The sequence below is a fragment of the Coturnix japonica genome, chromosome Z, assembly GCF_001577835.2.
Source record: "Coturnix japonica isolate 7356 chromosome Z, Coturnix japonica 2.1, whole genome shotgun sequence".
Lineage (NCBI taxonomy): Eukaryota > Metazoa > Chordata > Aves > Galliformes > Phasianidae > Coturnix > Coturnix japonica.
Genome location: NC_029547.1, coordinates 44,493,911 through 44,517,034, shown reverse-complemented (window position 1 = coordinate 44,517,034; position 23,124 = coordinate 44,493,911). Strand labels below are relative to the sequence as shown.

General features: G+C 35.4%; 1 protein-coding gene across 4 annotated transcripts in view; it reads left to right on the top strand.

Annotated features, from left to right (window-relative positions):
* Positions 1-23,124, top strand: part of PAM (peptidylglycine alpha-amidating monooxygenase) — a 112,504-nt gene that overhangs the window by 43,704 nt on the left and 45,676 nt on the right. For all 4 annotated transcript variants that reach the window (XM_015849430.2, XM_015849429.2, XM_015849427.2 and 1 more), the window contains exons 2-5: positions 6,824-7,333; positions 8,112-8,232; positions 12,217-12,274; positions 19,014-19,101. In XM_015849430.2, the coding sequence (XP_015704916.1) occupies positions 7,242-7,333; positions 8,112-8,232; positions 12,217-12,274; positions 19,014-19,101 (359 nt within the window). In that variant the 5' untranslated portion in view covers positions 6,824-7,241. The remainder of the gene's footprint in view (positions 1-6,823; positions 7,334-8,111; positions 8,233-12,216; positions 12,275-19,013; positions 19,102-23,124) is intronic.

Genomic DNA, 23,124 nt, shown 5'->3' with positions numbered 1-23,124 from the left:
CTTCATCTTCTTCCAGTGCTTGTGTTCATCTCTTGGTGTTGTGGGTCAGTTCAACTCAGCAGCCTAACAGGGTTAGGCGAAGGGAGAAGGGCATCCCATGGTGAGGGGCAGGGAGTACCTGCTGGAGATGCTGCCTGGGCCAGCATGGTATGTCACCTGTTGCCTACCGCCACATATCCAATTGCTTGTACTTCCTCTTGCTTTGTGCTTTGCTAGAACCAGCCAGTTCAAAACAGTCTAAATAGCTACATGAACTAACTCCTGCACTTTGTGACTGAAAAATGTTGCTTTTATTCTTGTTTGACTAGATGCACAGGGAAGCAGGATTTGAAGTTCTTTCTGGTGAAGGAATGTGCAATGAATTTAATTCATTGTTCGCACATAATATGTAGTTTAACTTAAATGTTTTTAATGATCTCTCCTTTGATTTATCCTTGGAGGTTAATCCAAATTCTTGAAAGATTTTCCCCTTAGTAAATTCTTTTTTTCTCCACAAAAAAGGAAGATAAAGGGCACTTCAATGAACCTTTATCATTACTGCTCTGTGCTACTGATAATGATCTTGATACTAAAATGAAAGATGAAGGTTCTCATGTGCTTTCCCTTTTAAGCAAGTAATTAGTGCCATCCAACTTGTTCATTTCTTTTCAGAATATGAAATTAGCATTTAGTTAAGATGTCGTCTTTCAGTGAAAAGCGTTGATCTTCCTTGACAAGAGAATTTTACTTGTATGATGGTTGGACAAAGCAGAAGGATTACAAGGTGATTTATTGTGAATAAAATACATTTCAGATGTATTAAAAATGAAGCGAGGGCATTTAAAATGAGCTCTCTGTGGTCTTCAGGACTGTGAGGAGGTCTGACTTCAACAAGAAGGAAAGGACTTTCTCCATTTCACTCCTTCAGAGGGACTTACAGGTCCTGATGGACAAAAAGATGGATGTGAGCCAGCAATGCGTGCTTGCAACCCAGAAGGCCAACTATATCCTGGGCTGTGTCAGAAGAGGAGTGGTCAGCAGGGGATTGTTTTCCTCTACATTGTGAGGCCCCATCTGGAGTGCTGTGTCCAGGCTTGGGGTCCCTCATGCAGGAGGGATACAGAGCTGTTGGAGCAGGTTCAGAGCAGGTCCATGAAAATTATCAAAGAAGATGAGGGAGTTAGATTCGTTTTTCTTGGAGAAGACAACACTCTAAAAGCCCTCATTGTGAACTACTGGTTACTTAAAAGGAAATAAACTTTTTTGCCTGTAAATAATGATAAGACAAGACTTGAATGGTTTTAAACTAAATGATGGGAGAGAAAGAGTAAAAACCTTGAGAGGGTGGTGAGGTGCTGGAGGAGGCTCAGTTCTGGGCTCTCTTCAGTTCAAGAAAGGTAGGGAACTTCTAGAAAGACTCCAGAGGAGGGCAACTGAGATGATTAGGGACCTGAAACATCTCTCATTTGAGGAAAGGCTGGGACTTGGGACAGGAGAATAGAAGGAAAACTGAGAAGGGAATATTATCATTATAAACAGGTACCTAAGTGATGGGTTTCAAGTGGTTGTTGCCCAGTGCAAACCAGAAAGGAGCAACCAGTGAGAACTGAAATAGAGCAAGTTCCATTTGAATGTGAGGGAAGTCTTTAGTTTGAGGTTCACAGAGCACTGGAATGGGTTAACCGGAGAAGTTGAGAAGTCTCCTTTCTTGGAGACATTCAAAACCCATGTGGACACCTTCCTGTGCAATCTACTGTATGGAACTTAGTTTAGTGGGGGGTTGGACTTTACGATTTCCAGAGGTTCCTTTCAGTCCCTACAGTTCTGTGGAAATAATGCTCCATTCAATGAAGGGCTCATAAGAGATTAACAGATCAGCGAAATCACTCGGGATGAGTTTAAGTATTCAGGTGATCAGTTGTTTGTTTTTTTTTTTTGTTCTTTAATACTACTTTGTATGAATTTTCATTTAATACTTATCACCAAATAAGTGAAAAAACATATTGTTCAAATTCCTATAATTTTGAAAACCTGCGAAATATAAATCCGTTTAGATATCATTTAGTTAAACTTCTGTAGTATACAGAAGGTTCAAGTTGTAGTTCTTTATTCAAATGCTGTACTTCTTCCGATGAAATCAACAGTAGTTTCTATTACCATGAATGTTTATTTTAGAACTATTCACACTATTTAAGTTCAGCCAGTCAAACTGTAAAAAATAAAAAACCTGTTCATAAAAACAACAATAAGAGCAATCATATTTCTTTTTTTCCTTTGATGTCCGTATCTGAAAAGGTTTCATAGCAAAACATGAGAATTAGGAAAATGTCAATTAAACCAAGAGTCCAGTTATGTCTGACAACTTATGAAGATAATTCTTTTTAAAAATGAGGGTGATATTACGCACAGTTCAGTTGTTCCAGAAGCAGAGGATTCCTTGTCATCTGCATGTTTGCATCATTTCTTTTGTGACTGATATGTGGCAGCTACAAGCAGGTACACTGACCAGTTGATCTGATGGAGGATGAATATGCTGCTGGGGCTTGGGGGAAGGAGGACATCAGCTTGCTGAACCAGTGCAGTGCACAAAGAGAATGAAAATACAAGGCAGCGTGTTATTACAGTGGATGTGGTATATGGTGATGGAAGTTTATCATGTGTTAAATCAGAAGAATGATCCAATGAGGTCTAATCAGAAGCAGCATTTTCTGTAGAAAGTTATGTTTTTTTTGGATGGTTCATAATTATGCTGGGTATGTTTTCCTGGAAAACTACTTGAGTTGCTTCAAGGAAAGTAAAAGGTTCTATGAAATACAACAATTAGTAGGACGCTGTTTTCTGTAATCCTGAGTTAATTATTTTCCAAAGAATTATAATATCTAAAACCAGCTTATCCAGGGAAGACTTTTCCGGTCTTCCTGTCGTTTTCTTACAGATTAATTCCCCTGCATGGACCATGGCATAGTAAAAGTAATGGAGACCTATGTGGAAAGAGAACATTCGCTATTTGTTGCCAAACTCCTTAGAAAAAAATTCTTGGTACCATCTATCCTTGGTGCCTTTTGTCTTCCTGGTGTTGTAAGGAATGCTTGAACTATTACAACTGTTACTGAGAAATCTTGAGCTTTGCTAACTATGAAGTGGAAGACATGCATGCTAGAAGAGGGCTAGCTTGTCTTTTCTGTGAGTGTGAGCATTTCCTCTGAGGATTTTTCTTTTTTTCTGAAGGACTGACTGTGTGATGATGTGAGCAAAACATCATGAAAGAGAATAAAGAAATACTTCCCCCAGCCCCCAAAATGTAAGACTGTGCAATAGGTCGAATATGACACTGTATTGCCATATTTGTCTAACTTATTATTTTGCAAACATTAAATTTAATCTCACTTCTAACAGAGGTTGTGAAGGTTACCAGGTATTTTTAACTACGATCTAAACATGGCAAACTTGCCTTGCTTAAGCTTCATGTTTAGTGTGAGATGAAACATGGCCGCCCCTGCATTAGCTGAAAAATTGATTCTTGTGTGCTAGAGCTGGAGACTGAAATCAGGTTGTCCTGGCTCGATTCCATGATTTCAGTGCATGAGAATCATGAAACAAGATTCAGCTTTGAGAACTTACTGCCTTTGAACTTTTAGATCAATAATCTTTAGCTTTGACAGCCTTCTTTTTATTTTTCCTTTGAAGGCAGGGAATGTTGAAGATGAGGCTTCTCCTTGCGGCAAGTTGAATTTGTACTGTGTGTAAAATGACTAAAATGAAATGAAGAAATTATTGCAGTATGCTTTATAAACTTGTGGTTAATACAAGGCTTTCTTTATCAGAAGGTGTTGGGTGGGTGTGTTTTTTTGTTTTTGCTTTTTTATTTTATTATTATTATTATTATTATTTTGGAAATGGATCATATTCCGGAATTAGTATTTTTTGAGATTTGCAGTTTAATTTTCATGGACATAAATGAATAACTTCGAGATTTTGCTACTTAACTTTGCATGCTATTTTGAAATAGGTTTTGTGTTCCAGATTCTTCAGTGCCTGTTCATTTTTTAATTTATTTTCCTTCAGCTTGTTTGTTAAGATTTCTTCCTGCTAATTGCAGTTTTCTGTACTTGCGTGTTTTTTATGCCTTCTACTATGTTTGTGTTGGACATGGTGGATAAAATAACATGCTTATATTGATCAAGCAGATTTCCATCTCTCTTTTGTCTTCTTTCACTATTTTGTTGTTAATTACATCTTTTTTACTTCACTTTTTCTCTTCCCTTGGGAACTTTTACTCCAAATTGAAAGCAGAACTGAGGTATCAGGATGTCCGTGTAATGAACTGAAGAAACCTTGTAATCTTACTGAATCTCTCATCCTGACTTTTTTCCCCTCCTTGTCTGTTATTCTTGATTGTGTCATCTCTCCAGGTGGGGTCAGAGTAGTTTCCTCCTCCTTATCCCTCAACCCCCAGTGTTAACCCAACATCACACTGTGAGGACAAGCAGGAGCCATATGCTACATGCCAGATGCATCAAACAAAGCATGAATATTACAGATGAGAGAGGACTGTAAATGCTCGTGTTTCTCCGTGTCTTCCTTTAATTAATCTGCATACTAGGTAGCTGCTTGTAGCAGACTTGTTACAAACAATCTGAGACTTTCCTAAAGCTGGAAAAAATATTCTTTTCATATTCTGAAGTATGAAAAAGCTTTTCATATTCCAGAAAATTAAGTTAGAGCGTTGTTAGCAATATGTACATTAAAATCCAGTGTATTCATTCTGCCTGTTTTCTTTAGAAGTTTTGCTTGTCTAATTAATTGATAGTTTGTATTAAGAATGAAGACATAATTTCTTGGGTAATATGATTTAAAAGAATAAGTCCCAGCACTTCCTACTTTGTTACTGTTTAGCATATTTGTTAAATAGCATTTGAAATCTTATGGTTTTGTTGGTTTTTTTTTTTTTTCCTTCAGCAATTCAACAATCAAACAACAATCTAAATAGCTAATAAGTTGCTTAATGTGTCTGGGGACTCACTCAGTATTTTTCCAACCATTTTATGCTCCCTATTACTATAGACGGAAAGAATATAAAATATATTGATGGAAATCTATACAGAGAGAATTGCCACAAAGGAAAAAATGAATCAAAGCATAATGGTTGTGGTGCATCAATACTTATTTTTAACTTGCTGGGTGGAAAAAAAAATGCAGCCAATTCAGTCAGTATTGTGCAAACCACTCTCATTTTTCTTTTTTTGGAGTGGTTTGATTTTAGACCTAATTGTTAGGAAGATGAATGCAACACAGTTTTCAGTTCTTATGAGAAGTAATTGATTTTTTAATTTAATTTAATTTTTTTGTTTTTTATGTCTGTCTACAAAAATCTCATCAGTGTATATTTGTTTTTCTGTCTGAGATAACTAGTTTTCCTTTCTTATATGGAAATATGCTTAAGCTATGCTAGAATTTTCAGGTGGCCTACAAAGATGCTACTCTGTTACTATTGCATAAACGTATCTTCATGTGAAAAGTAATGAAGCTATCTGTATTTATAGAGGTCTTTACATTTCGTTCAGCATTTATTAAATAGTACATATATTGAAAGAGAGAGACTTCATTTTCTGACATAGTGCAGTCCTTGACGTGTATTACAGTTTCCATAGCTCAGTACTTAAGAAGATGAAGATGGTAGAACAGAAGGCTTAAGAATTTGCATAAAGAAAAATAATTAGTGTTGTATCACTACTTCTCATGAATGATTTTGGGAAAGTTTGGCGTGTTTTTAGCAACTTTAGATCTAAGAGTCTATTTTTAGTTGGTGTGACTGGATCTTTAGTCATCTTTCAAAGAAGAAAATATGCTGGTTTTAGAATGTCTAATTAAATCAGATTCTAAAATTTGTGCTTCTTTCACATTGCTCAGTCCAAATCTAGTGTGGCTGCTACACATGCAATTTATTGGATTTGTGGATTTTAGTTATATTTTGTTTAATGTAATTAGTAAGTAACAGATTTGAAGGGTTGATTTTCTTTATGACTTTGAGATCTTTCTTTTTATGTAGCTGTAAATGCTGAAAAGCAAACCCAAACGTTACCGTGTATTTTCAGTAATGCACACTTCTATTTTCTAACATGCTTCAAAAAACCCTTGTGAACTTGTGAAATTGAAGCATGTAATCAGCCAGTATGGCAAGGTAAGGGCAGTTAAGGTTAAAGTTAATGAAAAGCAGCTTGAATGGTAATGTCTTAAGTTGAAATTGCATTAATAGAAGAATATAGAAACAGTACACAAATAGCATAAAGCAGTCTTGTTTTAGTATTTCTTAAAACAATTTGTTAGGATCAGTTATGCAATGCAGTGCATAAGTAGCAGGTGCATTAATGACAGAGTGGTGTAATATTGTATTTTTGTTTTAAAAAATATAGTATCCCAATCTGCTACAAGTGCAGAAACTTTTAGTGATAGTTCTTAAAATTTGTAGAGCTTGCTTTTTGCTGTACCAGCGTCTGGTTCTTCTAGCTGCTTGTAGAATACATTATACTGTACTGTTGTATATTTGAGTTACATAGTTTTGCCTTTTGCATATTAACATTTTTATTTTATTTATCTATTTATTTATTTATTTTTCCTTTGTGCCATTTAAAATGAATTCCCAAGTGACTTTTGTATGTCAATATTGAATGCATCAATTTCTGCCTCTGAATGAATGGGAGGGGACTAAAATGATTATTCTTCCCTGGCTTGGGCTGTACCTTTTAAGAATACTTACTAACGTTTCAAAAACTCTGAGCAGGGATTTGCTGATAACTAATGGTGTAACCTGTTAGTCATCCTTTATCCGCTTCTGTTTTTACAGGTTCTAAAAGATGACTGATGCTGGTTTCTGTGATGCCACTGGGTGTCTCTGGCACCATGGACTGATACGGAACACACAGATCTAACTGCGCAACCTGCAGAGGAAGCATCAGTAGAGCTACTTCATTTCAGCTCCTTAAGTGGACAAAGGCACAGTCTCATCTATCTCCAAGGGAAAACTCTTCAACAGATTTTTACAGCTAGTAATAAAGACTACATAGCATCATCTACCTTCCCGATTTACAGTGCATCACCTTCCAAGACAGATGGTCTGTCAGAAGCCGGAGGATGCCTGCAGAGCACATAATAATGAAGTAATGAATTGATGCTGCTGCTGCCTAATAGTCAGGATCACAGCTGATAGAGCTGCACTGCCCTTTTTCTGCTCCCTTAGTCGGGCCAGGAACTGTAGGGTGGACATGGCTGGCCTCATTAACAACCTGCTAATACTGATTCTTGTTCTTCAAAACATCTGCTTGGGTTTCAGAAGCCCACTTTCTGTCTTCAAAAGGTGGGTTATGCAGAAAAACCTTACATTTTGAGTGCTTGCTTTCTAGGGCTGCCATCACTTTTATATGGAAATACAATAAATACATGAAAAAGCATGTCCTAGATAAAAATGTGCATGTTGTTTGTTTGGTTTTGCTCACTTGTTCTGTGCTCTGCTTGTAAAATTTGGAAGCCTCACTCTCACTATAGTGAGGTCAAACTCTTTTTTTCACAAATAGCTCTGTAAAGTAGAAGTTAATGATGGCTGTCATTTGGATGATAAAAACAATAATGAAACACTGATACAGTGAATTCATTTTTCTATTTATTTATTTATTGTAGTTTGCCCTCAATATAGACCTTGATATTTATGTGAAGTTCTAAAACTTCCTGTTTTGCTTCTCTGCTGGCAGTGGGAATTGCTATAAATGTCATAGTATTGGAAGTTAAATAAAAAGTCTCTTTTATTGAATTATATGGCAGTTACGTAGTCCTAAACAAAACAACAGTCTGTCTTGCATGATTAATAGTACTTGACATATTCTAGTGAAGTGGTTCTTTATCTGCACATCTGTGTACCTAAGGCAGTTATTTAGATGAGATTAACACATCTGATTTTTGCACAGGAATTGCTTTAGTAATTGCTGATGGTGGAGATGTTTTTGTGACCTAATGAAGGAGTGAAATTTCCAAATTGTTCCTGGAGTCCATTCTGTGTTGTCAGACTTCTTTACTATTTCTAAGGCAGATCTTTTTCAAATGTATTAAAAACATGTTCATATTCCCTCCTTGTTTCTAAGGTATAAAGATGCTACTAGATCTCTTTCCAGTGAATGCTTTGGGAGCGCTAGGCCAGTGATTTCATTTCGACTATCAGATTTCACATTGGACATTCGTATGCCTGGAGTGACACCCAAGCAGGTGAGAGAAGTGTAGTCTTTCATTTTGCCAGTTATCATATTTTCTTTTTCAAGGGGCTAGAGAAACAAAGTCTTGCCTGAAATGTCACTAGTGTCAAATGAATGAAGAAAATGGTAACTATAATAGACATGTACATGTCCAGTGAGGAATAGAAATCTGAATAATAGTTTCAAAGGATAGAAAAATATTTTCACCTGACCAATTTTATTTCTAATGTGTTAATTTCTTACAATCAATTGCTAGAGCGTATTGAAACAAGAAGTATGAGTTTACTAAAATGAAACTTCCGCAGTTGTACTCATAAGAGAGAAGATTTAAATTGCAGTTTACACCAAATCTCAAATGGCTTCCCAGTTCAATTTTAGTTGCAGTAAATTGAACATTACTGCAACTTTGGCAAGCTGAGAGACAATGCTAGAAAGCATTTTAGCAAGAATAATACTTTTGTTCTAACATTCTAAAATGTTAACAATATTCCAGTAAGTAGCATTGGTGTGCTTTTTGTGGTTTGAAGTAGCTTATCTTCTACTGAACCAAGGCAGCAAAAACGAAAAATTAATTTTTAACATCAGCATTTTTCAGATTCACATTAAAAGCCTAAAATTCTGCTGTGACTTTCAGATGTGGCTTCATGTGGCGAGACAAACAATGTTTAATTTATATTTTCTGTGGTGAGGCAATGCAGGGAATTATATATGTCATTAAAAGATACGTCTCTTTAAAAGGGCTGTCCATGCTTCAAAAGAGCAGGATGTTGTGCTGCAGAGAGGGATGACTCATTGTTGCAGATTGCACTTTTAAAAAATAGCGAAGGGAAAAAGAGGCTTTCAGTTTTTTGGGGAGCAGCCCCCTGGAACATAAAATTCTGAGTAAGTGGCATCACTCCAGTAAGTACAAACAGTGATAAGAGTTTCTGTTGTACTTTATTTATCTGCAACAAAACACTAAGCATCCCTTTTAGAGAGAGGGGTGAACATTTCTAATTGTGTAAGTTCTAGTGATGACACCTGAGGAATTATTAGTTGAAATGTTGGGAATCATGCATGAAGGGGTCAGTCTCTTCCTTGTCCTATTCAAGAAGATAGAAGGCATCACCATCAATGGTGGGATAATTGTTAGATGGGAAATATGCATGAATATCTATATCCAGCAGGGCTTATGGTGGACAAACTTAAATGTTATTCTAGTGTAGATTTGTGAGAGGGATTGGGAAGGCAGACAGCAACAGAAAGCAACTTGCCACACTAATTGTTAAGAAGATAAGCAAAAATAACTCCTAACCTCATATGCTCTCTGTCTCACCTCTTTTTTTTTTTCTTTTCCCTTTCTCCTTTCTGTCCCTTCCTTCTTCCGCACTGACCCACTCTAACAGCAGGGAACTTGGTTCCTATTTATACAAGTTAAGCACAATGTGTGTAGTGAGAAGAAATGCAGGAAAGGCAGTCTTTCTTTTCTTCAAATTCACAGAAGGAGATGACCAAAAGCATTTTAGTGCCATTAGTTCACTATTGTGGTGTAAGTGGAATGGAGGTGAATTATCCTCTTTAGAGAGGAGATTGTTCTGTAGTGGCCTCTTACTATCTCAGTCTTCTTCATGGATCTCTTAGCCCTCCAGATGTTCGTGTGCAGTTTCAAGACCTATTTGTGAGTCTGTATCTAATCAAGAAAGATGCCAAAGTGAAGCAGTGAGCAAGGAAAAAAGTGCAGTTTTTAAAATGCAGTGGCAAAGGATTTCTGGAGATGTGCTTGCTATATTGGTTATGATTGCATTTATTTCTTGAGTTCTGAATGAAAGCAACTTATGTGGGAAATGATGATGAAATTACTAGAGAAGATGTAGGTTAGTTTAATTGTGGAGACAAAACTAATATATTTAGAGTAACACACGTGTTCTGTGCTGTCTGTTCCTTATCATGCATTTTTCTATGAAAAGAAAACCTTATGCTTCAAATGAATCATTATGCTGTGATGTAGTGCAAGAAACCTTTATTCAGATCAGCAGCTAACTGACCTAAGAAATCGAATGGTATATTCTTTTGTGATGTATTTTTTATGTAATGTTCTTCACAAGTGATGTGAATTTGGTAGTGCTTGTGGAAAGGCTTTGAAGGGAACAGTTGAGCAGCCCCAGTGACGTGCTGCTCAAGTAGCTTCTTTAAAGCATCTCTGTTGGAGCAGCGTTGCTGCTGTTGGCTTGAGAAGATTAAGTTTCTAAATGAAATTCTTATTCCAAGCTAAATACAAAATAAACTATTTCCTTTTCAGTTTCTGAATCGCTTTTGTATGTTCTGTAAACACTTATACCTGGAGTTCACGAAGGCATTCAAATCGTTTATATCAGCTGACCTGTGCTTATTCTTTCCATCTTCACGCAAACCACCCATGCAAGTTTCTTATCTCTGGTAATCGCTGCTTCGTGCAATTGCATACTGTTATCACCCTTGTAATTGTCATTCCTTCTCAGCTGCATTTAATTGTTTAAGCCTATTTGCAGTGTTTTGGTGTTTTTTTTTTTCCCATTAACCTAAAGTGTTTTGTAGCAGGAGTTTTGTTTTTATCTGTTTTGCTAAATAATAGTGAAAGAGGACCATCCTATTGGTCTTGGAGTTCATGGTTGTAGTGAAGTACCACCTGTATAAGATCTTTTTTAAACAACCTTAAAGCTTAAAAATAATGTTTAAATTACATAATAGCATAGCTGTCAACCTACAAGCCATATCCATGACCTTATAGTGTAATCTCTATTACATCTAAATAAAACATGGAAAGGAATTAATTCATTACAGCAATGTTGACATCCTACATAATCTTTGGACAAATAATCTCCATAAAGCTACTAGTGTTTTTTTTCTGCATGGTGCTATTGTAGGGAACTGACCTCCACCTGGCAGATGAGATAAAGCTGATTTCATTTTTAGATTTCCATAGTTCATATGCATGTAAGATGAATAATTTTGTGCTGTACCAATGATTCACTGTTTTGCTGATGAGCTATGAAAGAGCTTTTCTTTCCATAGAGTTGCCCGGTTTTGTTTTCAGGGGCATTATTTTATGTTCCAAAGTAGATTTCAAACCTGGGTATTATTTGTGGCCATTGCTCCGAGTATACGGTTTTTGTGTTTTAATTGATTTTTCTGTTTTAATCCAAGAATAATTCCAAAAATGACACGTTGAGTGCTTTAAACTCAAAGTGTTTTAGGTTACTAAGGCATCTGTAACATCTTGCAGAGGTCATTCTTGATAGGTTTTCTGCATGGACTGCCCATTATTCAGTATCTCATCTGTACTGTTCATCCAATTGCTCCAGGAAATTGCTAGTCCTTTACAATGTTTAAGCAAGAAAATTGCAAATTGATTTTATTATTATTTTTTTTAGTTAATTATGTTCTTTGTTTAAAGGGCCATGTGATGTTTGTTGTAATGTTCAGGGAAAAATATTTTTATTGATTATCGTATAATTAGATGCATGAATCACAAATATATTTATTCCTATGATTGCTGTTACAATGGCACTGTATTTTTACCCTTTGGTGTCCAGTTATATGCATCTTCAATTAAGGGGACAGTGGTAGAAAAATCTTTAGCTCTGAGATACTCTTTATTCTTAGAATATAGGAACTTTGTAAGTACTGAAAGAATGCAACTTGTAAATACAAAAGGCTTGTAAATACTGAAAGGATACAGAAGCTTAGTAATTCTTATCATTTTTACGTATCACACATTCATTTATGCAGCATGTTTGGATATCATCGGTACTGTTACACTTCCAATTTTTGCTAGGCAGAGTGTGGTGTTTGTTAGCCATTGGAAATAATTTCAAGGCCAAGACTTACAAGTGTATAATTTATTAATTCTTTTTTCTTTTTTTTTTTGTATTTTAGTTTTCCCCCCATTCATCCTCTGAAAAAGTTTTCCTACTTTGTTTCTTTTCATTGCAAGAATGCCCTATTTTAAGGGAATTTCTGTTCTTTTGTCTTTGAGCAGTCTGATACCTACCTCTGCATGTCAGTACCCCTGCCAGTGGATGATGAAGCCTATGTAGGTGAGTGCTGGTTAAATGGAAAAGCTTAACCAAGACATTTTAAAGATGTTCATGGTTTTGTTTTGTTTTAAATTTGACTTCTGTTGACTTAATCTTTGCCTGTCATAGTTTCTAAAATGCATTTGTCATGGCTAATACAGAAACTAACTAGAGAGAGCTACTTAGAGTCAAGATAACAAACTGTATCTGGAGAGATTCATGAGTAATCGTAGTTAAGGAGCTGTATGCAAATGCCTCTGGCAGTCAATATCAAACAGTACCATTTGTGAAGTATTGGCTTTCTGTCCTCTGGACGGATGCTTAATTCTGCTCCACTGAGCAGGCTGTTTATTTACCTGCTGGTATAGGCTGTAAATCCTTTGCACTTACAGCCAGCTTTGGCTGCAGTAAGATTTTATTTATCTAAGAGGGGGGGAAAACAAAGCAAGCAAAAGGTAAAATAATAAAAATAAAGTAAAACCAACCAAAATTCTTCCATCCTTTTTTGTTTCTGTAAAATGTAGCCTTATGAATAGGGTGACAAATTAACACTAGGAAATAGTACCAAAATGTATATGCAAAACATCAGATCTGTAAAGAGAGTCTTCACTGTACTTTTGATGCTGTTTTTCTTGCCTGTGAACCAACAGTTGTTCAGGTAAGGAGAAAAGGGGATGATTTTTCTGACGAAAGTTTCTTTAACAGAATGCTCTTTAAACTGAAATCTGTTTTTTCTTCCCTGTTGCCTTTTAAGATATGTTCCATCATATTATCATATGATGGAAATTCTATGGAGCTTTTGTTGTAGGGTATTGTGAAACTATTGTTCCACATTAATTCTTGTGTGGAAATCCTTTGTAAACAGCCTATCATTTCCAGATTTGCTTGTTACTTTATGTTAACTGAAAAGAAAAAAAAAAAAAGATTTTTTCAATGCTTTATCTGTATATTCATTTAGTACAGAAGTTGTCTTCTAACCACAAAATTACACTTTGTCTGTTTGACCCCTGAGGAATAAAATTTAAACAAAACCAACAAAAAAACCACAAGAGTACAAAATGGATTTGATATTCATGTTAATTTTCTAATAAACTATATTTACTATGCAGTATGTGCAGCTGACACTTTTGCTTTCAAGTAATTCATAGAAGGGCATACTGCTAACCTGTTGCTTATGCAATTTAGATTTAGTGCTTCATTGAATTGCAAAATTGCATAGCTCAAATCTTTATTATATTGCTGCACATTTACATCTGTCATTTGGTGCTAACCTGCATTAAGTCCATAAAAAATACTTACTGTGTTATATGCATCTAGAAGGACTGACTAAAACAATTTTAATAAAAGTCCAGTTTTCTGCAAAATCTTAATGTGATTCATGACAGGCAACTTTTTTTTTTATCTGAAAAGTGAACATCTATTCTTTAGTTATGTTGTTTTTATTAGCTTTTTACCAGCTTTCCAGTGATCACCATGCTTTAGGTAAATATAATGCAAAACAGTAAAAAACTGAAAAATGAATGAGAAAATCCTATTCTGAGAGCATAAAGGTTTCCCACAAGAGTGCTGCACAAAACCTTTTATATCTGAATGTCTTGAAAATAATGTAGAATTGCAGAATTGCTTTTTTCTTCTTTAGTCACTTCTATCAAAATAGATCAGAATATGGTCAGTCTTAAGCGTGTGATCAGTTCCGTCTGTCTTCAGTGAAGTCAATGAGAAGTTATTTGAGCTGAATGGATTTCTAATGTTAGAGTCTTCAGAAGCAACAGAAGTCATCTGTTCATCAAAAGAACTAGATTGGAACATATCTAACTGAAGAATGTAGAGTGTGCAAACTGACCTGCCTTAAGAAATACTCTAATAACAAATTACAACTTCTCAGGAAAGATTTTTTTTTAAATTTTTTTTTTTTTATTATGGGCATTATTATTCAAGAAACATGACAACTGGTGGTGCTTTGTATAATGATTTGTTAAAGTTATGAAACTTGGTATTTAATTACTTGCATGGATTTATTTTTTGTTGCATAAATAAGCACAAAATTGACACACATCTGAATACTTATTTTTGAAAGGATCTTGTCTACACTTTTAAATGGTTTAAGCAGAACCTTTATTCATTGGATTGGCAATAGATCGTGTAACTAACATTCATTTCTGTGACAGTATTTGACAACTAACAGATGTACTGTTGCCCTAGTTTGCCATTTAGCAAGGTATAGAAAAGGTAATGTGTGTTCTGTGGAACTTCAAAATACTTATAGGTGTGAATGATAAATAGAATGGAAACAGTAAACTGAGTTTCTGACATAGCTCAGTGGAAAATCTGAGACCAGAACCTATGTTTCTGCCTCCAGTTCCATTTATTTACATAATACTGCCAAGTGACTTTTCTTATTTCTGTTTTTGTTTTTTTCCTTTATTTTCTTGTTTGCCTCAATCTGTTTTCCAGCAGAGCCTGGAAGAACAAGTTTTGACTGTGCAGCAGAACGTGCAGCAAGGCAGTTTTGTTGAAATATGACTTATTTTGTTTTTTAGCATTGCATGTAGGTTGTACTGCATGCATTAGTGAGTAGAAAATATTGTCCATGACTTTCCAGTTGTATTTGAGGACTTTGAATTCTGACTTCAGCTTTGTTTCCTGAAGATTTGAAACTACCAGAGGAGCAAGGGGTATAACTTCATACTGCAAGGGAGGGTGCTGTACCAGAGTGCACCATTTAGTTCAGGGTCCATTCTCAGGCAGTATCAAAAGAAGAAACTGAGCAAACTTAAGGAGTGTTAACAAATTATAAAGACATATAGAGCAAGTTTTGCTCTGGAGGTCTTTTGTAGGGGTATATCTGTATTTCTCCAGGCGCTGTTATCATCCATTGCAAGGGTCCTACTGTCAAGGTGGAGAATCCCTTTTTGAATCAGTCTGTTTATGTCCCCAAAAGGGCTGAAACTGCTGTTAAACAAGTGTAGGAAGTAATGTTTATTTAGGTTGATGTTAGGAAAACACTTTTTGCTGCTGTTAAATGAAATGGCTATGAGATTAGTATGCAATTGATATTAATAAATGAGATTAGTTTGTAATTCTTAAAGAAGATATGATTCCACTTGCAGTTGTAAAGTGTATCACAGTTCTGTGCTTCTACATCTCGTTTGATTCATGTTTAAAAATAAGACGAAGTAGGTAGTAGATCGAGTCTTTAATGATACAGACACTGATCAGTACTGGCTTTTGACTACTGAGCTGTAGTGAGAGCTAAAGGGGATTCTAATACACTTAAGAAATGAATCTGACAGCAAGTCACTCAAGAAATGTGGTGTCTTCCTTACCTTTACTCATGTGGGTAACCAGTATGTTTCTCTGAGGATTCCATAAGTTCCTATCTGTGAGAAGGTGCTGTAGAAATGAGACAGAGTCTATTACAATCAGCCACACAAACAAAGGGATAATGTCTGTGGTGTGTTGAAGACCTCTAATGTCTACTCTACCAAACTGGGAACGCTGATGTGTTGATACTCCTGTGTATGAATTAAATTATACTGAAAAAAACTATTTTTTTAAGGATAACAACACTTACTGAGTTTTCAGTGTTAAAGATGAACACCCGAGAAATTAATTTTTTAAAGATACGCCTTTACTAAGTAAAGTTTTAATTACTGTCCTGTTTGTCCATTTCTGTTCCTTCTAGAGTTCGTCGCTCTAAGTAGTACTTGCAGATTCAAACTGAATTCACCTTTTGTTTATGTAACAGAAGTGTTATTTTGGTAATCATTCTGTAGAGCTTATCAATGCATTAGAAATAATAAATAAATAAATAAATTTTTTTAAAAAAAAAGAACACACAAAAAAAAAACAAAAGTAAAAGTTCCAGTTCATATAACAGCTACACCTAAAAGAAACTAAATTGGAAGTGGTACTGGGGTTTTCCTTTTAAAACTATACCCTTGTGGGTTTTTTTCAAACTAGGTATTTTGTATTATTTAGAATAATATTAACAGATGAAATACATGTAACCAATTTGTTAAAAACAGCAACAAACCATATTTTTTTTAGAACTTCTTTTATTAAGAAATAGTGAGCACCTATTTCGAGTGCTTTTGTAAGAAAAGTCTTGATTTTGAGTGAGTTTGCAACAGTGAGAGAACTCCAGTCACATATTAGAATGTGCACATACCACTTGCGGTATACATACATACTAACTTGTCTGTTAGTTTTCTAATTTGGGATGGTAAATCATTGGGGTTTATTTTTTGTCAATCCGGTGTGTAAAACAGACAAGTCAGGTGCTGGTATTTAATTAGGCTGAAACAGTCGCAGTCATTTAAAGATTGAATTCTGTTATGCTTCTTATGTTAAAATGTGGTGTCTGTCAACTAGGAGAATAACTAGAAGCTTTTGTCTGATATTTTTAAGACTTTGTTAGTAACAGGCACTGTTTGGCTTTAATCTCATGGTGGTTTGCATGACTTTTACAGTTTATCTTTAACTTGCTTTTTTGTTTTAACTCTTGTTTTTGAAAGCTGATAGTGTTTGTGATATTGTTTGCTTGTCAGTGTTGCTAAGAGGATACCTACATAGGAAAGGGTAACTGACTGTACAGAACTTTCTTTAGCTCACAAGCAAACTGTGGTGCCTTTGAGCTCTTTCTTCCAGAAGCAGTGAAGGGATATGAGCTAAACTAGTGTGTGCATGTGGTTCAGAGATGTGATTTTGCTTTGCTAATTATATTCTTTTTTTACTAGCAGTACTTGTTAGGCTATTTGTAGTACATATTGTAACAGGTCTTAAAGGTCCTTGCTGTGCACTGGAATGTCATTGCAGTAGACACTGTGCAGAAAATAAAAGATGTCTGGACTCACGTTACAGTAATTAAAAGAAGAAAGCGTGGCATGGAATTAAAAAGAAACAAGAAGACTGTATTGGCTGCAAATATTTGCAGATGAGAGGCTCTGTGTTTGAATTTGCCTTTATTGAAGGCTGTCTTTTTAAGTGTTACCTACAGAACATTTTGTACAGATACTGAGTTCTGCAAGAAAAATCATTATAGCGGCTTATGAACTGTTTAGAAATGCCCTCTCACTTACATTGGCAACAGCAGCATAAATGCTTGAAAATTTAGTCTGCTTAACATGACACATTATCCATTCCATGCGTGAGTTAATCATAGTTTCACTTTGTTAATGATGAAAATAACAAAACAAAAAGTCTTTCTGTAATGCAGATCAGTTTTATGGCTGAGGACTGAGTAAAATTTGCTAGTAAAAAGATGGCTGCATGCAATCTTTGAACTCTAATTTTTCAAGCAACTGGAACGATTCTGCACTTACATTCTTAAGAATATATCAAACTCTGCTTCCTCTCTTCCCAGAGCACATGGAGGCACCCCTTATTTCTCAAACCAGACCCTCAACTCTATTGTGATTGTTTCTTTACAACCGAGCGTGGCTTCACGGCTTGTATTCAAGCTAGCTAGCTTTTCAAGCTAGCTGTGCCTTCTGGCAGTATTACTTCTTTGCTTTTCACTATGAAGCTGAGCTCCAAAAAGTAGGGTTGAAAGCTATCTCTTTGAATTTTTGTTTTTTTTCCCTTGGTAGAACTGGGACAATAATCCATACCAGAAGATCTACATCAGCTGTTGTTAACATACTGATAAACTTGCCAATTTGTGAAGCAGACATGGTTTATGTGATCTACAGCATCGTTGTTTGACCATACTAAGACCCTTGAAAAACTAAAAAGCACTCAGAGGTTCCTAAATGTCAATGTCTGATGTCAAGAGTGACTCATTTTTATTTTTATTTTTGGCAGTTCTGCTGTTGAATAAGGTTGAAAATCCTCCAGCCCTTTTCTCTGTCACATATTGAGCAAAATTCCTTCATATTGTTTGCATCTGGCGCAGCATTTCAGTAATAACAGAGGAAGTTACACAATGTAGCTTGTTTTATTTTTAGAAATGCTGTCATCGTGCATTTATGATCAGTATTACTACTCTGTGATGTTGGTTGGATCTTTTCAGTATTGAACAGGATCTTCAATATTTGAGGAATGAAAAGTATGGCTTTCTGGTACTTAACAACAAACAGGCATTTGAATAATGCATGGAGATCATCCAATTTTCTAACAATGGGAAGTATTTGGGCAAAAGGATTTTGTTGTCTTATAGGGAATTTTATTCTTCATACCAGAGGGTTTGTCACGTTAATGTGAATAAATCATAGTTCTTGGAACTAAAGTCCCAAGAAAGATGCAGCAGAAGAGTAAATCAATTGAAATGCTGAGAAAAGATAAGATTTCAAATAATTATGTATCTTGCACGGATAATAGTTGCTCTTAACTGTAAGTTATGTTTTTATTCTGATGAAAAAGATAGAAAGAACTTTTTAAAAAAGTTCAGTTAAATCACAAGTGTGGGTTTTGAAACTAAATTTACATGTGAATGGTTACTACAAAAACTTTCATTTGGGACATATTGATGTGTCTACTGTTTTATTTACCGATTGGGGAAAATAGAGAGGCATTGTGTGGAAACTTGGAATTTTTTATTTCATTGAATAAATGAGAGACAGTTATAGCTTGGTTGAGAGGCTGTTCAATGAACTGAATGGAAAGCTTGTAAGTTGAATGCAAAATACAGATAAATGGCTGGAAGAATACATACTTTGTTTCTAGTATTACAGAGAAATATCAATACAAAATGTTCTTCTCTGTGTAAACTGTGGTGAGATGAAGGGTAACTTACTTGTTTTATCATCTATTTTTTCAGTTGACTTTAAACCTCATGCCAGCATGGACACTGTCCATCACATGTTGCTATTTGGATGTAATGAACCCTCTTCTAATGAAAATTACTGGTAAGAATTGGAAGCTGGCTTTCGTTATTGTATCCAGCTGTTCTTGTGTTGCTTGTCTCCGCACTTACTGTTTCTTTTAGAAGTTGGAAAAAATCAGAGGAAGAAAGAAACATATAATGTTACAGGCTTTCTGCACTGATGTTTTTTGGTATTTTTTTTCTTAATTGAATCATTTCTAAAGTGCAAGAAAAAATTTTTGCTGTTTCCAGGAAGAAGGCCAGAGCTACAATGTGCAGGATGCCAATGGATACCAAGACATCTAGGATTCTAATTAGAAGGGTTTAGTCTTTTTTGTGTTTAAAAGAGTAACCTGCTTTTCAAAACAAGGACAGAATCACATTTGGAGCTACAGATAATGAAGTTATCCATGGGAATCATTAAGCAGGCTGTAGCTTCTTATTCAAAAGATTTATGTGTTGCCAGTTTGATTATGAGAATAAAAATGTTAAGCTTTTTTTTTTTTTGTTGTTGTTGTTCTTTGTTTGTTCGAAATCTAGTTCCCACTAGTCCATAGTATAGCTATAGCAGCTCTGATTACTATATGTATATGCACATATAGTTACGTGTATTTGAATATATAAACCTTAGAGTATACAATTAATATAATTCATATATATCTTTGCATAGACATAACTTCATATATGTGTATATGTTCAGAGCTTCTTTACTGAGAGAAAAGTATAAACGACTTCCAAAAGCAAGGAAAATTCAAGGAAAAGAAATACTGCTACATGCAAAATTGTATACATAATGCAGTTTTCTGTCAAAATCTTGGTCAGCATTTACTTGCATTTCTGTTCTGACTGACATACCATTTACAGTATTTAGATGAAGTGCCTGCAAGTCATTAGTAAATCATCTGAATTTAACAGGTACTGTTTTATGGGTTTGGAGAGGATTCTGTCTCTCATTTCTTTCAAGTTTTCTGGCAAGACCACCTAAGATAATAATAATAAAAAAATAACAGTTCTAATAATCTCTTCATGGTTGCTGGAGGTGATTTAATGAAAATTTGAAGAAACAGTAAACTTTCATCAAAAGCTTTATTTACCTTTTTCCTCTCAGCTAATGGTTCTGATATTGATAATAAATGTTACAATCTTTTCTCATAAGAAAAGCAGCTATTTTTAAAGTTAAGGGGGAGGAAAAAAAAACACTATGAAAGCACTGTTCATTTATGTTCCCAGCAAACAGGTTTTCTGTGTTCTTTGTATTGTCTTGTGTTATATATTATAGTTTTAAAGAGTTTGGACTCTTTAAAAGGTTACACTTGTGACCTTTTAAAACCTATTCAAGTCTCGTGTGCTGTTCAGAACTATGTAGATTGTGCTTGTAGTGTGATTTAACATATCTGGAAACAATTCTATCAAGATGAAAACATGAGGTGATGCCTGAGTCATGTCTAGCTGATGTTCTGAAGATCTAGCTGAAAATGTTAAACTTCTTCATGGTGTGGGTGACAGAGCACTTGGAGTGGGCTGCCCAGAGAGGCTGTGGGATCTCCTTCTCTGGAGGCATTCAAAACCGACATTCCTGTTTGACTTAATCTAGATGTTCCTGCTCTAAGAGGGGCAGTGGACTAGATGATCTTTTGAGATCTCTTCCAGTTCCTAACATATTGTGATTCTGTCGTGTTTGGTTCCTGATCTTTCAAATGCAGATGAATCAAAAGCTGGAAAAAGCTTTTCAAAGCTGAATTTAGACTCAGATCAGGCATATGATTAGAGTTTAGGTATTGTTTGCACCCTGACTATATCATCACTTTCCTTAGAAGAAAATGATTGCCAGCAGAGAGGTCCCACCAGTGGCATTGTGTGCAGTGTGGCATTCATTTTTGACTGGTATACCTAATACCTGCCTGTCAAATGATGACACGTAATTAGTGTTGTATTTAAAGCCAATATTTCTGATTATTTTTTTTAATATACCCACATTTTGGTTAAATATTACTATTTTTTCCAGTATGTAGTTTCTGAGGTGTAGTATTTGTTTTACATTCTGAAAATTTCCTCATTCATTATCTCATCTTATGATGCTGCAACAGATTGCACCATTTCATTTTGCATTGCCTGTCAGTCAGATGACTGTAAGGCTAAAAACATCATCACATCTGTTCTACATAAATGTAGAACACTAGAGCTAGTTTTTTTTGCCTTTTTTTGTATGCAAGTAATGTAGTATGTATGTGTATAGCCATGTATATATAGATCTATAAATGTTATATAATGTTTCCTTACTTGAATATTCAAAAGTAGAGAATCTGTTGCACGTTTTTGTAAGTCACTGTAGAGAGTAATTGCTACATAAGTGAGCATACTACTAATGTAAATTTGCTGGCTTAATTTGTTTTCCAGCCACAAGAAACAATTTTGTTGAATGAACTATGGTGACTGTGCTTACTGTGCTGTTAGTTTTCCATGGAAAAAAAAGTTCTTAAGTCTTCTGCTCCTTGATAATTGGCACTAAAAGTAGATGAGTTTTATCAGAGCTGTTAATCGAAGTAGTATGCTTGAGCCGATTCACCAAAAGGTGTGATTCTCCATAGGCTGTTATTCAGAATTTCAGAGCTTCTTGGCAGGACAAGGTCTCATTTAGTCTCAAACCCTGTGCTGAAATGAGCTCCCATTTCAGATGATTCATAGACATAAACTTTAATGAGATTAAGCATAGCAACTATATATAGCTGTCCAGTCAAAACAAATGTGTAAATTCAAGCCATAGGTCACCATGCAGTAATTCTTCAATTAGACTAGCTGCTTCTGTTGGCAGTAGACGATGATTCTGGAAGCTTATTACTGGAAGAACTGCGTCTTTAGCTCCAAGATGCAGAATATGTTAAAACTGCATCTGTAAGATAAGTATTTTACTGCTTTTGGGAGAGGGGCAATTGTACAAATGTTTATATATCCAAGTGTAGTTTCATAGTACCATCACTTCTGTGATGTGGATGTTCTGTGCCATACCTCAGCTCAGCAACTAAAAATCATCAGTTTTCTTACTCAGACACCTCAAATATCTTTTATTTTTTGACAAGTCTTGGATAGAATCAAACAAGTAGAACATAATAGAGGGGAAAAAACAAAAAAGAAGTTTTGGTTTTGTTTTTTATAAACAGTGTGAATGTCCTAAGAGGACAGCAAAATACTGGTGTTGATGATGTAGTAAAATGTTTTGCTTTCAGTCCAGGTAGTCAGTCAAAAATGTAATGTCATCAAATACTTACTTCTTATTTTGAATCTACTTTGAATTTGGTTTTATTATCTGAATTTACAAGATCAGCACTGTTGCCTAAATGGAACTTGACAGTTGCTAAAGCATAACAAAAGAACAGGGTATTTCTTCTTTTTTTCTTCCTGATGCCCAAGAGGAGTTTAGAACAGCATATCTTTTCTTTGGTCGGTTGATTTTTGCCTAGCTGATGTGATAGAATATCCTTATGTAATAGACTCTAGCAAGTTCTGTGGTTTAATGAAGGTAAGCTGACCCAGACAGTGGCTGCAGAATTGTGTCTGTGCTTGCTTGTGGTTTCTGTTCTTGTTCCTCCCAGCACTTTAATATATTCTGACCTGTGCAGCGCAATAGCTGATTAGATCCCTGCAGTCTTTTGTTGTATTAACTTGCACCAGTTGAAAGCTGTGCTGATTTTTACCTGCAGCTGTATGGCTTTTTTTTTTTTTTTTTTCTTTTCCACTTAAATAAGTTTCTCTTCTCCAGAAATGAAGTTTCTCTTTGGGATGTTAGGTTAGGATGAGGGGCCATGAAGAGTTGGAAGAACTGGGAGATCAAATTAGTTGTTGTGAAGGTCTAGGAATATGCATTGTGAGCAAAACTAGCAAGGGGGAATAAATGACATCTTCCCTTTATTGTAGGTAAGTTAATGATCATAGCAGTGCTTTCTGTCAGAAGAAAACAGTAATGCTTTGCTGAATTAAGGCTTCTGGAAATCATAGGAACTCATAATGTCCAGCTTTTTCTTATTTGCAGTTAGAACTAGTTATCTCTGGAGGAGAGCCGACCAGGATG